General features: G+C 41.3%; 1 protein-coding gene across 1 annotated transcript in view; it reads right to left on the reverse strand.

Annotated features, from left to right (window-relative positions):
- The window catches only part of LOC117521445 (transcriptional repressor p66 alpha-like), a 66,250-nt gene that overhangs the window by 9,385 nt on the left and 40,187 nt on the right, over positions 1–16,678 (reverse strand). Inside the window, 6 exon segments of the mRNA XM_034182744.1 lie at positions 3,506–3,703; positions 4,644–4,763; positions 4,853–4,930; positions 5,029–5,157; positions 5,252–5,390; positions 13,994–14,529. Coding sequence (XP_034038635.1) covers positions 3,506–3,703; positions 4,644–4,763; positions 4,853–4,930; positions 5,029–5,157; positions 5,252–5,390; positions 13,994–14,526 — 1,197 coding nt within the window. The 5' untranslated portion in view covers positions 14,527–14,529.

Below are 16,678 nucleotides of genomic sequence, written 5' to 3' on the forward strand. Positions count from 1 at the left end.
GAAATGTTTTTGTACCCTTCTCCAGATTTGTACCTCAAGACAATCCTGTCTCAGAGGTATACAGACAATTCCTTTGATTTTATACTTGGTTTGTGCTCTGACATGTACTGTTAACTGTGGGACTTCATATGTAGACAGTGTTTGCCTTTCCAAATCCTATCCATTCAACTGAATTAACCTCAGGTGAACTCAATTATACTGTAGAAACATCTCAAGGATGTTCAGTGGAAACAGGATGCACCTGAGCTCAATTCTGAGCTTCGTGGCAAAGGCTGTGAATACTTATGTACACTTGATTTTTTTTATTTTTTTAAATAAACATACAAAATCTCACCCCCCCCCCAAAAAAAAAACAACCTTTTTCACACTGTCATTATGGGGTATTGTGTGTAGAATTTTGAGGGAAAAAAATGAATTTCATCCATTTTGGAAAAAGGCTATAACATTAAAAAATGTGGAAAAAGCGAAGCTCTGTGAGTATTTTCCAGATCCACTGTATGTGTCAAATCTGCATTAGAATGTGTTCAACTCTTGCCCTGTGACCATAAGGATAATCTCCAGCCCCCTGCAACCCTCTGGAAGAAGTGAGTTTAGAAAGTGAATGAATGCAAAGTTATTGTTTTGACTCATTAAAAAAAATAAATCCAAATTCTCTGATTTTAGTTTCTTAAATGTGAATACTTTCTGGTTTATTTTACTAGTTTCTTTACCCCTCTCTGGCAGTAAACTGAACACCTTTGGGCTGTGGACAAAAGACATCTGAAGGCATCATCTTTAGCTCTGGAAAACACTGACGTTTTTCACTACTTTCCGATATTTTATGTACATAACAAATCAACTTATCAAGAAAATGAGCAATGAGTTATGAAAATAATCATTCGCTGCAGCTTCACTGTGAGTCAGGGAGCATTTCTGCTTCTGTGTGGTGAGATTCTTGTTGGTCTTTTCTTTCAAGTCAAATAAACTTGCCTCCGTAAAGCATTTAAAGGACATGTCGCACATTATTTAACGTCCCAGTTAGCAACACAATGTCAAAATATTCATGACTGTAAGTCTATCCGCATGCATGTAGTAATTAGTGGTCCCTAAAGTATTTATATTGCTAATTATCCCTCTCGCTGAGTAAGTTAACAGGTGCATTTCTGGGAAACGTCTTACTCAGCATTCGTCGGCATGTGACATACAATTTAAAATAAGCAGAAACATCCTGATGGCCGACAGACAGAGCCAATGAATGCAGTTATGTCCGATAACAAAGCTTCTGAGCTTTCATTCGAAAGTGATGGCTCAGATTTATAGAGGCTGTACAGAGAGGAGACGACACACTTCACCCAGAAACTTTTTTTTTCCCCCCTCACAGTCTGTCGGATTTTGGAACATAACGTGGTGATGCTGCTGTTTGTGTCACAGGATGCGGTTTTACTGCCGCCGTGAACATGGACGTGGAATGTCTCCACGATGCTATTGTTACAGACTGCCTGAAAACGCAGATGTATTTCTTACACTGGAAAAAATCAGAAGACGTTAATTTCAGGAGTTAATGGACTTTCTATCTAATGTGCCAGAATCATGACATCAGGAGCTGACAGCGGAGCTGCAGTCAGACATTTTTCTCCGGCTGCCGATTGAACGCCATCCATGCGTGAGGACTTATAGTGGACGTGGACATTGTTCTCCGGCTGTTGATCGTGCGTGAGGACTTATAGTGAACATACACATTGTTATCCGGCTTAGCGATCATGCGCGCAATCTGAGCTTGGGGACTCTTTGGTGGAATAGACTTTACATATTTAAATTTGAAATCATTCTACAAGTTGGTGAGTGCCCTGTTCAGTTTGTTTCCGCTTCTGTATTTTGTTCTCCTCAGTGCAGCTGGTAGGCTTTATTTTTATTTTACTTTGAGAGTCTGTCAGATTTTGGATCTTGATGTGTGCAGAGCAGCACACTTTAACATAATAATAATTAATTAGTAATTAATTTGTTGTGTGAAGTGTACAATGTATAAAAATACAATCAAAGCGCACATCATTAGTCATATAAAAAGTATCTTAGTAGTACTCATAAATAACTAAATAACATCAAGCACTGTTAAAAAAAAAAAAAAACCCTCAATTACAGTGAAATCAAACACCATAAAAATCATTATAGTATATATATATTTTTTTTTTAAAGTAATAGCACTTGAAACATTTACCACATGATGAGGGAGGCTATTCCACAAAGTTACAACTCTATTAGGAAAAAAAATTCTTAGGTCACATTTGCATCTTTGCACCTCAAACATGCAAGAGTCAACTCTCTGCTGTTTTTCAGGCTGTCTGATCCACAGATGTATTTTTTTTTTTCAGTTATATTGATGACAACACTTGTAAGCGTGCAAAAAGTTGAGCATCTAGTAGAAACTGTTTTTATTCATTTATGACTAATGGCCATGCACGTGCACCATCGTCTCACAGTGGAGAGCAGCTACTCCTTTTACTGTGACTGCATCAAAATCTACAGTTATCAATTAAAAATGAGTCATCATAACACATCATCATAACACAACATCACACGTGTGTAAGCTTTGGAATTTACCTGCGGCTCAGTTCTTAATGTTAGGAGCTACATTCCATTCAAGCGCGTGCTGGAACATTTCCTCAAAGCTACGCAAACACTGTCGGAAAAACGAATACTCATGAGTGCTTTGTTTTCCGCAGCCTCCATAAATGTTTGTTGCAAATGCCGTATACTTTGAAACCAGTCACGGAAGTGCACAAAGTAATCCCGGTGTATCATCAGATGGTCACTAAGAGCCTAAATCTAAATTATAATTTCGGTGCGACATGCCCTTTAAAGATCACAGATACATCTTAACATTACTGATGAAATTATACAGGTCAACATGACTTTTCTTGCATGGAGTTTTTCCAACAGATTTTGGGTAATTTGGGGGCACTGAATCCGAATCTGTTGTTAGTTTTTGCTAATCACATCACATTTTTGAGATATGAAAATATTTATCGTATCAAGCATTGAAGTAAAAGCTGCAGTCTCGCACACCTCTTTGGCGCCATAAACGATATTATGGCTCTTTGTTCACATTTTGAGAACCTAGTTTAAAAACTATGCTTTTGAAGCTGCTTTTGTGCACGATTAGTGGCATCAAACATATGAGTGAATGAGCGTAATCATTACGGAGCATGCGGATTGCAAAAAATGTGATGTGATGGAGGAAATCTGAGCATAGATTCAGATTCAGCACCCCAAAATTACTCTAAAGCAGTTCTCAAAGTCCAAGCAAGAAAAAAAATGCTACTGGACAATATATCCATAGAAATCACAGCAACAAACTCAGTGTTCCCACTAACAAATGAATGCAAGTAAAATATTTTACCGTAAGTGCAATCATAAATAAATGCTGGATCCCCCCAGTATTGTTATGATGACTTTCTGCCTAGGCTTGTGAGACACATTTTGTGCACACTCTCTATTTTTAAACTTGGAGGCACACTAAGACACGGACCAGGGTACTCGCACTTCCCACTCGGATGAGACCTGCCTGGACCATCCCTCTCTGGCTCTGGGCTGTAGTTGCTGAGGTCCTGGGTCCCAACAGCAGAGGAGGGGGGCCTGAGCTTCCAGACACAGCCAACTGCTGCTGCTGCTGTTGCTGCTGCTGCTGGCGGAGAGCCTGGATCTGCTGTGGAGACACAGAGATGGGCTAACCCGGAACAATGAGAGAGACGACAAGGAGGGACATCGCAGACAATGGTGGTGGAAAACGAGGGAGAAATGTTACATGTGGCAAAGCAAGATGAAGACACAGAGACAAGCACAAAGTTCATGAGTCCTTGCCAAAAGCATATTTGCCTGACTATGAGTGAGAAAGACTGTTGCAAGTGCTCTAGGAAAGCCACATAAAACTATACATCTGTGATCACACTCATGAAATGACACCTCCTGCTCTGATGTTCTAACTGCTTGTATTTATTAAATATCAGTAGTAGTAAATCTTTTCTGATCAAATACATGAATAAACAAACAACTCAACCTCTGGATATGTAATTGGTGTATACAATGTATTTAAAACAGACAAAAGTTCAACTCTATCTTGTTGAAGGCACCAGAGCAGAATTATTGTGCTTCATGCACATCTTCATAAAGGATTGCCACCACTGTCAAAATTTGCTTAAACTGATAATGCGATTTAGGAGGAGTTGCGCTTACAAGATCAGTAATGTATAATGTGACGTATTATATCTCCCATTGAACATGTCAGACTGGCATTATTTTTCTACATACACATCTTCATGTGGTGTGCTACCATCATATGAAATGTCATAGAAATCCACCAGAAGAGTTCGAAGGAGGCGCACTTCCAAGTTCAAGATCATATGATGCATTAATTAAACGCAAAATTCCAAATATCTCCCTTTGAAAATGTTAGACTGGAATTATTTCCCTTCATGCACATCTCCACGTGGTGTGCTACCACTGTGTGACGTTTCACTGAACTCAACCAAACAGGTTAGGAGGAGTTGCACTTACAAGACGTATGGATAGATGAACATGAGGTATTATAAAAAGGCAAAACTTAAGATGTGTAAAAATTGACTTGTTAGCGTGGTGATGGACATTGCTAACATTTCACCACGACTCACCTGTGCCCCTCTGACCAGAGGAGGCATGATGATCTGTGAACTGTGTTTGGATGACACCTGCTGCCCTCCTCGCACCAGTGGAGGAGGTATGACGATGCCTGAACTCCTGCCTGTCAAAATCTTGTCAGACAGACACACACTCAGAAACAATCAGACATATGCAGTACCAATATGCAGCTTTTCTGAGTGTGTTCTAATAGAGAATCAACCTGCTGAGAGCCTTTGCTGCTTGTAATTGTCCCCCGAATCAGGGGAGGTGGTGCAGAGGAGCCTGACTGACCTGAAGGCTGAAAGAGACACAAGGAAAGATATGGCACACTGTTGGAATTGTCAGCTTGTGTCGCAGGAACCTCGTGTTGATGAGGGTAATAACCGTCGGCGGTACCTTCTGGAGAGTGTCCCTCTGTAACTGGCTCTGTCTGAGCTTCTTCAGCAGCACCAGCTTGGCCTCCTCCAGTCTCAGCTCCTCTTTCAGCTGCTTAATAATGCGCTCCCTCTCAGCTGGGGAGCTCTTCTGCATTCAAAACATCACAGCACTTATAACGGCCTCATCATAAAGGGAATTCTGTAGCTGTGTGAAATACATAAAGGAGTGGTGTGTGTCTCACCATGAGCAGGTCTGTGTCCAGCTCCTTAAAGTGGCTCAAGCCATTCATCGGAGGACTTGGGGAGTCGTTATCTGACAAGATGATGACATCGTCGTCATCATCTTCAGGCGTTGGAGGGCGCTTCTCTTTTTTTATATTCCTGTGATAAACAATACATGTTGTAACTCACCAAAATAAAAACCTCTGGTGAACTCAGATGCACTAGATCAGGGGTCACCAACCCTGCAGACCTGGAGATCACCTGCCCGGCATGTTTCCCAAGTGTACATGCTGCAACCACAGCTGACTATTCTATTAGTCTGGTGTTTGTTAGCTCTTGATTGGGTCAGCAGCCCTGAGTTAGTTAATTAGAGTCAGAAAATGTGCAGGGCAGGTGATCTCTAGGAGCAGGGTTGGTGAAGCCTGCATCAGCCTCAAAAGCGCCTTTGTTTTGCCTATGTAATATCCCATAGTGCATGCTGGATTGATGACAGATTAGAAACAAGTGTGGTTGGTAGTGAGCGAGACAAACATTCCACGTAAAGAAACACATTGAGTCAGACACAAAACCATATTTTCAAATTATTTCATAAGTTATGTCCTAAAAATCAGAAAACATGCTTACGAATCCACACAACCCAATGGGAAGGCTTGTATAGCTGATGCAAGACGCGTCTTTCTTTCTCTTGAGACTACCCAGTTTGGGGCCAGTGGGCCACATTTGTTCTCAAGTCCCTTTGTTTTTGGAAAGCCATAGCAACTGACAAATTCTTTGAAAATGAATACATTCCTGTTGAGAAAATTAAACAGTAGTGTATTTATTATTCTGTAAATTTATGACAGCTTTAGAATGTTAACTTTCTATAAAATATATTTATTTATAACAATTACTTGCAATGTAACTTTTTTTCTTTTTTACTTTCACTTTTGATACTCTGTGTGCTTCTTACCCTGTGTGCTGCTATACAATGCTGCTGGAAGCTCAATTTCTCCTCAAGGGATCAATAAAGTTCTGTCTAATCTAATCAATATTAGTGCTGTACAATTAACCGAATTTTCATTATCGTGATATGAGCATGTGCGATGAATACATTGCAAAAGACAGTCAAATGCGCGATCTTCGTGTTCCGGCTGCCCCTGTTAGGGATCACCTCCCCACAGCAGGTCATCTGTATCCACCTCAGTCTGTCTTCTGTTTCTTCCTCTGTCACACCAACCACCTGCACGTCCTCCCTCACCACATCCAGAAACTTATTTGACCTACTTCTCCTTCTCCTGCTGCCTGGTGGCTCCATCCTCAACATCCTTCTCCCTCCTCTGCACATCATGTTCAAACCATCTCAATCTCAGCTCACTGGCTTTGTCTCCAAACCGTCCCACCTAATCCTGTCCATCTTTGTCACTCCCAAAGAGAATCGCAACATCTTCACCTCAGCCACCTCCAGCTCTGCCTCCTGTCTTTTTGTTAGCGCCACAGTCTCTAAACCGTACAACATAGCTGGTCTCACAACTGTCTTGTAGACTTTCCCCTTCACTCTTGCAGATATTCTTCAGTCACAAATCACTCCTGCCCCCTTTCTCACCTCTCTTATCACACTCTCCATTACTTTGAACAGTTGACCTAAATTATTTAAACTCATCTACTTTCACCACTTTTATTCCTTGTAACTGCACTATTCCACCAGGCTCTCTCTCGTTCACACACATGTACTCAGTCTTGCTCCTATTGATGTTCATTCCCCTGCTCTCCAGAGCATATCTCCATATTTCCAGACTAGACTCAACTTGTTCTCTACGCTCACTACAGATCAAAATGTCATCTGCAAACACCATCGTCCATGGAGACTCCTGTTTGATCTTGTCCATCACCACTGCAAACAAGAATATAATCCCACCCCCACTTTGAAAGCATGTCATTCGTACCACTCATCTCACCATGTCTCTCATACTCCCCTGCTACTCCAGACTTCCTCATACAACACAACTCTTCTCTTTGCACCCTGTCATAAGCTTTTTCTAACACAAGGCAACTCTTAAATCCACAAAACCCTTCTCTATCCTTCATCATTAGCACTCAGCATAAACATTGCATCTGTAGTTCTCTTTCTTGGCAGGAAACCATATTGCTGTGATCTTCACCTCTTTTTTAAGCCTGGTTGGCACTACTGTTTCCCATAACTTCATACTGTGGCTGATTAGCTTCATGCCTATGTAGTTATTGCAGCTCTGCATATTATTCTTAAAAAAACTGAACCAGCACACTTCTTCTCTACTCTTCAGGCATCCTTTTACTTTCAATGATTCTATTAAACAATCTGGTCATAAATTCTTCTTCCATCTCTCCTAAACATCTCCATGCCTTCACCAATGTATAAACTGACTCAATCTAAAGAATGAGTGAGAAAGAAAAGACAATAGGTAAGCACGTCTGTAAAATGCTCCTTTATGAAACCTGACCTTCTAAGTTACATATGAGAAAGTTTATATTGATCAAAAAGTGTGTTGATCCGTCAGGTATGCCAGGATTTTAATCTGTAACAGCACAATGAAATGTGCACAACAGGCATGTCTGCGGTTAAAAAATATTTCAAGGTAAATTCACTGTTTTATGAATAATCATAATAATTTCAATTTATAGTATTAAAGAATGGAGATATTTTAACTGGCACCCATAATAAAAAACACATAAAGACTACTTTTGTTTTGGATAGAAGCATTAAAAAAAATGTAACCCTCAAGCCCAGTTACATTAACAGTTTTACTATATGGTTGTTTTTATATCTGAAAAGCAAACTTATTTGTAAGAGCCTTCTACTGAAAGGACACAAAGCTTAGATCAGATAACATCTGGACATAAACACTCGTGACTTCTTGTTGAAATATTTGTTCATGTGTTGCAAGTCTCATCGTCATTGCAATACTGAACAGTAATATCGCATATTGCAGGTTTTCCTCATATCGCGCAGGCCAAATCAACACTTACTTCTTTACGCCTTACACCTGTGGCCTTTAGAAGGAAAGGAATTGGGCACCTCTGCTCTCAACATGCATGGATTTAAACTAATATGCTTGTTTGTAAGTTTCTTTCATTTTCAAAGCTTAGGACAGCTGGCCAAGAAGACATCACGTGAATTCTGGAACAATGGAATGTATCACATGCTGGAATCTGTTGAACACTGCCATCTGCTGAACAGTTCAGGAATGTGTATCCATATCAAATTTGGAGTTTCACATTTAGCTGTTGTTTGTGCATAATAATAGTATTAATAATAATAATATTATAGTTATAGAGCACTTCAAGTGAAAAAATAAAACTTCCATTAGAACAGTCCTCCATTAGAACAGTTAAAATTAAAATCTAAAGCACAGTGGGCAAAGGATCAGTTTCATTTCAACTCCATTTAGGGCTGGGCAATAAAATGACAGCAATAATTATTGCAAAATAACTTTTCCTCCATATAAAAAGAAGATGTGGGTGATAGAACTAATTCTGCCCATGTTCCCTCTGTGATTTCCCAAGTAATTTTTTTTTTTTTTTTGCCTTGGTTTGAGTTTCGGACCTTTCCCGGACCATAAGTGCCAGTGGTTGGGTGAAATCCTTAGTCAGGCTGCGCGTGCATATGAACGCAGCCTGTGGAAAAACTGGCCTGTGGAATGCAGCTTTTCCGCAAAGCTGCATTGACAAACCTGCTGTTCACCCTGTTGATGAACAGATGAAAACTCTGAATTCGAATTTTGAATAGTTAAAGTCTAATTTTTTCAAATTCAATGTGTGTTGCTGTAAAGCCTTTAAGGTTGTAATTGAACAGAATTTAGACTCTTTTTTTTTTTTTGGTTCCATTTTATTTGGAGTTGTCCAAATAATTTAGTTGCCCAATTCATGTTCTTCTCTAACACTTGAAGCTTTTGAAGTAAGAGTTTAGTTTATTGTATAATAGAGGTATATGTTTATACAGTTGTACAATATTCCATGATGCATTTGTCATCTTTGACTTCTGACAAAATTTTAAAAAGACCAAAATTAGCTGTATATTGTCACATCACAAAAGAACCTTTACAGAAATAGTATATCGTGATATATATTGATAGATTGGTATGAAAAAAAATCATTGTGCTAAGATTTTTTTCCCATATTGCCCAGCTTTAACTCCATTGTGGTATTGTACCAAGGTAAATTAGTGTATTTTCCAGACTATAAGTCATGCTTTTTACACTTGTTTGGCAGGTCCTACAATTTATATTTTGAAGCAAAAATGTAAAATATACACTGCATTATCATCGAAGACCACAAGATGGCATTGTCTACACACCAACAGAACAGCCAAAACATCTAAAAATAGAGCCTAGCTTGCAATCATCAACAGTGCAATTACATCTCCACATTCCAGGTAATTGCCAAGGAGAAGAATATAAACAGGCCTTGTTCTTGCATGAAAATGTCGCACCATATTTCAAATATAAATACAACTTACAGACTGATGCTCTCTCTATTTTTGACTCTTTTTTGCCTTCTAGATAGTGCATTTTTGACAGATGCAACTCATATAGATGTGACATTATGAAGTGAATTTGTGTTCTTTTAATGCAAGCAAATATTAAAAAAGTCCAAGCAGAAAAAAGAAAAGGAAAAAAAAAAAAAAAAAAAACAGAAGAAAATACAGTTTTGAGAGAGACAGAGAGCGACTTTTTAGTAAGTCCCTTCAGCCTCTTCCTTTTTCACTCGGGGTCACCACAGCAGTTCTGAGATGGATCTGAATGTTTTCCACCGGCTACCCTTCCTGATGCAAGCAACTCCACATTACATGGAGAATGTGCACGGGTGAACTGGGAGCCTTTAGCACTGGAAACAAGCATACTTAACCACATATCCACCACCGCCGAGAGAGAGAGACTTTCAAAATAAAAGAAAATATAACAAATTGATTGTGAATCCATCCTTTTTCATTTCAAGGTCAAAAACCTATGTTTCCTGGTTAAAAATTTATGTGAGAGTGTAAAAGTTATGTTTTCAAGTTGAAAAGTTTTTTGCATTGAAACCTTTTACAAATCAAGTTTTGCCTTCAAGGTGAGCTGGACTTACGTTGTTGTAAAAAACAACAACAAAAAAAGAACACTTAACGATAGGCATTTTACTAACTCGGTGACGATCATGATTATAGACAACTGGCAGAGTAAAAAATTACCCCCCCCCCCCCCCCCCACCAGTGTTGCCACAGTTACTTTGAAAAAGTAATCCAATTACTGATTACGCCTTGAAAAAGTAACTTTGTTACTTTACTGATTACTCAATTTTAAAAGTAACTAAGTTAGATTACTAGTTACTTTCAGCAGCTGCCAACAACACCCCCCCCCACCTCAACATGAAAATGATAACCCGTTTTGCCAATACTCACTTTATAGTCACCCTCTCTTGACTTCAATGAACATAAATACTTGTTTAATAAAAAAATAAAATAAAGACACCTTTCATGACCTCATATTTAAATGTTGACAGCACTGTAACGGTACAACATACCATTTATAACCTACATTGTTTATAAATGTAAAGTAAGTCCCTTAGGCTGCTCCCTTGTTTGCACTCGGGGTCGCCACAGCAAATCCAAGGTCGATCTGCATGTTGAATTAGCACAGGTTTTACGCCGGATGCCCTTCCTGACGCAACTCCACATTACATGGAGAAATGTGGCAGTGGTGGGATTTGAACCCAGAGCCTTCTGAACTGAAACCAAGCGCATTAACCACTTGGGCAACACCCCTACATTGTTTATAAATGTAACTATTAAATTCTTTCTAACATTTTACTAACATGTAAATTATTTCTAAACATTTTAGTTGTTGAAATTATTATTATCAGTAGTAGTAGTATTAAGTAGTATTAGTAGTAGTAATAATATGAAAAAATGTCTTCAAAAGTGGACCTTTAATCTAGGACTGTTGGCTGGTTGGACTGATGATGAATGGATAACATTTATTTATGTAGAAAACACGACCAGATTGACAGGTAAGAAGGTTTTATCAGTGTTTTTACATTATGTCGTCCTCAGAGACTTGGGTGCATTTGGGTGGAAAAAAGCGTTAGTATTTACACGTCGCGGATCATCTGTTTTTGATGATGACACACACAGAGCAGCACAGAGTTTTTAAGAAAAATAAAGCGTAAAAATGTCTTTGTACAACCATAGCTCTGAGCTTCACCGCGCTTTGAGAGACAACTGTTTTTCAGCTCTGAGCTGAGCTACACAGTGGATACGACTCTGTGCAGCAGCTCACTGAAAGCGGACAGTTCAGATCTCCCCCTGCATTTTGTCGGGACTAGGGATGCACCAATACCACTTATTTCCAGACTGAGTACAAGTAAAAGTACATACATTTTGGTACTCGTCGATACCGAGTACCGATACAAATACTTATTGATACATGACAGTTTTATGATGACTTTGAAAACATGTTTTATTCATCACTTGTTCCTTACTTTTTGGCTGTAACTGCTACCGATATCATTAGCTGTGTATTTATTTACAAACATTTCACTTAAATCATGTAACTTCACTTTTTTACTACAACAAATTGTCCTTTAACGTTAACTGTGTGTTTCTTAACAAACATGACACAGCCAGACATGTCACTTCAATGTAACCTGTGGACTTCAGCACTTCAAAATTTATAACACCAATAACTCAACTGAAACTGTCCATCAATAACTTTATTTATGTCTGTGAGGACTAAAAGCCTTTTTTGAAAATGTGAGGGGCAGATTAATTTTGATGAAAAGCAGCTTCTCTGCTTTATTAGCTGTAAGCCTGTTTCTGAGCTAAACAGTCTTTCACTCTCCACACTATTTTTTTACTTTTAATGAAATACGTACAGGTAACATACACAAATACAAACCGTAAATGTGGCTCAGGAGGTATTATGTGGATTATTCTTCAGGATCGTATGACAATGAATTCCACGAACAGGTAAGACTTTTTATTTACACTCTGTGTGAATTTTCTCCACATGAGGACTGTGGCTTTCAGCCAATTAATGGACAGCACTGATGGATCACTGTTTAAGCCGCAGTGTTCAAAACATATGGAAAAAGTAGCGGTTTAAAGTCCAGAAATTTCGGAATGTGTGGGTGAACATTCCACATTGAGAGGCTGACAAGTAAATAAATACGGGATAGGGCTGATACCCGATACTGGTATCGGGATCGGTGCATCCCTACTCGGGACACCTGTTTTAAAGCTGCGATCAACCCACAATAACAAAAAATAATAGTAACGCACAGTGACTCAGAAGTAACTTTAATTCGATTATCCAATTTGGAAAGATTAACGCGTTAGATTACTCGTTATTGAAAAAAGTGGTCAGGCAGACTAACGCGTTACCAGCATCACTGCACCCCCATGACCGCAGATCTGCAGATTTTTCACAGCCCTGCAACATACAGTCTGGAAAATCCAGTTAAAAAATTTGTCATTGTCCAAACAATTATGTACGTCTCTAACTGTATCAGAATGAACATCAGGTGATTCATTCCACGACAATTTTGCAAGGGCTTTTGCAAGGTGAGATCTTCTGAAGCGCCTTGGGGCAGCTCATCTTGTGATTTGCCATTATATAAATAAAATAAATTGAAACTGAATGGAATTGCAAGTCTCGCCTTCATGAAGCTCCCGCCTTTACGTCATCATAAATTTGCAGTGAGATGGCATTCATTTCCTGCTGAAACACAATTGTACAGCGCAGCATAACGTGAGGTATTTTGGGGGTGATCTGTACTAGACAACACCATATAAAGCACACTGAAGTATACTGACAAAAGCAAGGAGGGAGCTGGATCATTACCCAATTTTGTCTGCAACATCACACGATTCAGGGCAAATAGCAGCCACTCTATACATGCATACAGTAAGACTTTCTGTGTAGCTGCAGGCTGTACGTCAGCTGTACAGTGGATGACCTAAATACTTTGACTAGTGCAACTCAATTCTGAAGAACATGAGTCATGTTTCTCTAAACATCATTGATGGTTGTCTGATTACAGAGTCGCACATTTGTTTTTTCATCTGTAAAGTGGCCCGTCTCTGTTGTGCGTGTGTCTGTGCCTGTGTCAGTCTCTCCTCAGGGCTTAGTGCCAACAACACTTCCTGTGGATTAATCACTACTCTTCCAAAGAAGTCACGTGACCTCAAAATCATCATCATCACCATCATGTGACTTGTCTCATTTTGCCTCCCTTAACCCCTCCCAGCACCGTTCCTTCCACTGCGGAAACCATGGCAACCACCGGCTGGAACTGGTTTGTGACACATGGCTTCATTTTGTGGGAGGGGAGTTTTTAGGGGTTCAGGTGACGAGTTGGGGGGGGTTAAAATGGAGGCAGATGGAAAGAAAGAAGTTAAACCTCCAGGTCTGAGGGCAGTAAGCACGTCATCTCCCCCCCCCCCCCCCCCCCACCACACCACACACACACCACACACACACACACACACACACACACACACACACACACACACTGATTAAAGCACAGCAGCTTCACTAAAACAGTAACACTGCAATGATTTAGCTTCAACTACAATATTATTCATTCCTTTATAAATTCTCCCCAAACTTTTTGCAGAAACACCTGCAGTGTAAACACAAAACTACACAGCAGGTTTTTTTTTTTTCTGTCAGACCACAGGTCACATTCACAAAACTTTTCATTCAAATATTTAATTTGGCAGCAGCTGTTGAAGACTAAAAAAAAAAAAAAAATGCAATAGTGTTTCTCACCCTCGAGAGGTGCTCATGTCCACAGGCTGCTCTCCCGTCTGAACTTCCAGTTTAATGGTGGCCTTCACCTCTCCGGCAGCCAACATGCCGCCAGACACCTTTGGTTCGGCCAGGCGGAGCCGGTTCTTTGTATCCACACTGGGTTCTGTCCTCGTCCTGCTGGCTCTGTCGTTGCAGTCAGTCTGATTGTCTGAGGGGGATTCAGCTGTTTGTCTATGGGTCCGCTCCCGATCATCCTTCACTGGCTTGGAGGTCAAAGGTAACACTAAAGATAAGGGCAGCCGGCTCTGCTCTAGCTCCTGCCCCCTCTCGGGCTCGGATCCAAATCTAGTCCGACTCTGACTGTCCTGTGCCAGTATGGAGTCGGCGTCAGGTTTAGCTTTAGTTTGTGCATGTTCTGTGGCTTCAGCCAAGTCCAATCTAGGCTTTTTGTTTTCAATGGTAGCATTGGAGGACACTATAGATTGCGGAGCAGATTCCCTCTCCAGCGCCCTCTTCTGGCTGCGTGTCTGGCGGACCGCCTCCTCAGACATCCCCTTCAAATTAAAAAGAAGGAAAAACTATATTATAGAGATTATTCAATGAAATAGCACATTAAAAGTTACAGCAACAACAAAGACAACAAGATGATTATTCAAGCTTCATCTCAAAACTACCATCAATGCAAGGGGGGGGGGGTGGACCCAGCACAACAGCGACCATGTCGTGACAGCACTCATACATCTAACACAAACTACAGTTTGTAATAATTCACAAATGACCCTAACAATCAGTCGATTAACATACACTTGTGGGGTGCAAATAACCTTGTTGGATCAACAACTCACCAAAAGTTTATTTGTTACCACTGCAAAAAAAAAAAAAAAAAGGACACATCGTCATTACAGTTTGTTTTTCTATTTGCAATATTTGGAAAACACGGCCAAGACCAATTTTATGAAACTTGATGTTGGAATGGAGCAGAACCCGTTACGTTTTCAAGCAGATCTGGACCAAACGGAAACTCTGTGGGATATTTTCTACTTTTTTTTTTTAACATGATGAACTCTGGCCTTTTTTCATCCATTTTCTATACTAAATTCAGGCACATTTACAGTGATCATATGCAAATAAGCAACAGTGGATTTGATGGCCACCAGACCTACACTTTGGAAAGAAAGTGACATCCATCCATCCATCCATTTTCTTCCACTTTATCCGGAGTCGAGTCGCGAGGGCAGCAGCTCAAGCAAAGCCGCCCAGACCTCCCGATCCACACACACCTCCCCCAGCTCCACCGGGGGAACCCCAAGGCGTTCCCAAGCCAGTCGAGAGATGTAATCCTTCCAGCGTGTCCTGGGTCTTCCCCGGGGCCTCCTCCCAATGGGACGTGCCCGGAACACCTCTCCAGCGAGGTGTCCAGGGGGCATCCGGAAAAGATGCCCGAGCCACCTCAACTGACTCCTTTCGACGTGGAGGAGCAATGGCTCGACTCCGAGCTCCTCCCAAGTGACCGAGCTCCTCACCCTATCTCTAAGGGAGCGCCCAGCGACCCTGTGGAGGAAACTCCTCTCGGCCGCTTGTACTCGCGACCTCGTTCTTTCGGTCATGAGCCAAATCTCATGACCATAGGTGAGGATCGGAACGTAGATCGATCGGTAAATCGAGAGCTTTGCCCCCCTACTCAGCTCTCTCTTCACCACGACGGTCCGATACAGCGACCGCATCACTGCAGACGCTGCACCGATCCGTCTATCAATCTCACGCTCCATCTGTCCCTCACTCGTGAACAAGACCCCGAGATACTTAAACTCCTCCACTTGAGGCAAGGACACTCCACCGACCTGAAGAGGGCAAAGCACCTTTTTCCGGTCGAGAACCATGGCCTCGGATTTGGAGGTGCTAATTTTCATCCCGGACGCCTCACACTCGGCTGCAAACCGCCCCAGTGCATGCTGAAGGTCCTGATTTGACGAAGCCAACAGAACCACATCGTCCGGAAACAGCAGAGATGAGATTCTGTGGTTCCCAAACCAGACCCCCGCTGCGCCTAGAAATTCTGTCCGTAAAAATAATGAACAGAACCGGTGACAAAGGGCAGCCCTGGCGGAGGCCAACGTTCACTGGAAACGGGTTTGACTTACTACCGGCAATGCGAACCAAGCTCCTGCTGCAGTCGTACAGGGACTGGATAGCCCTTAGCAAAGGACCCCGGACCCCGTACTCCCGGAGCACTCCCCACAGGGTGCACCGAGGGACACAGTCGAATGCCTTCTCCAGATCCACAAAACACATGTGGACTGGTTGGGCAAACTCCCATGAACCCTCGAGCACCCGATGGAGCGTGTAGAGCTGGTCCAGTGTGCTGCAACCAGGACGAAATCCACACTGCTCCTCCTGAATCCGAGGTTCGACCATCGGTCGAATTCTCCTCTCCAGTACTCTGGAATAGACCTTACCGGGGAGGCTGAGGAGTGTGATCCCCCTATAGTTGGAACACACCCTCCAGTCCCCCTTCTTAAACAGAGGGACCACCACCCCGGTCTGCCAATCCAGAGGCACTGTCCCCGATCGCCACGCGATGAATGAAAATGAAAAAACTGTTTATTTCGAACATTTGATACAACAACAAATACAAGATAGATCAGTGAAAACAACAACAAAAAAGTTCCTACTGTGTACCCAACATGTCCGAAAAGAGGTAGG

This window comes from Thalassophryne amazonica, chromosome 12 (assembly GCF_902500255.1).
Source record: "Thalassophryne amazonica chromosome 12, fThaAma1.1, whole genome shotgun sequence".
NCBI classification, from domain to species: domain Eukaryota; kingdom Metazoa; phylum Chordata; class Actinopteri; order Batrachoidiformes; family Batrachoididae; genus Thalassophryne; species Thalassophryne amazonica.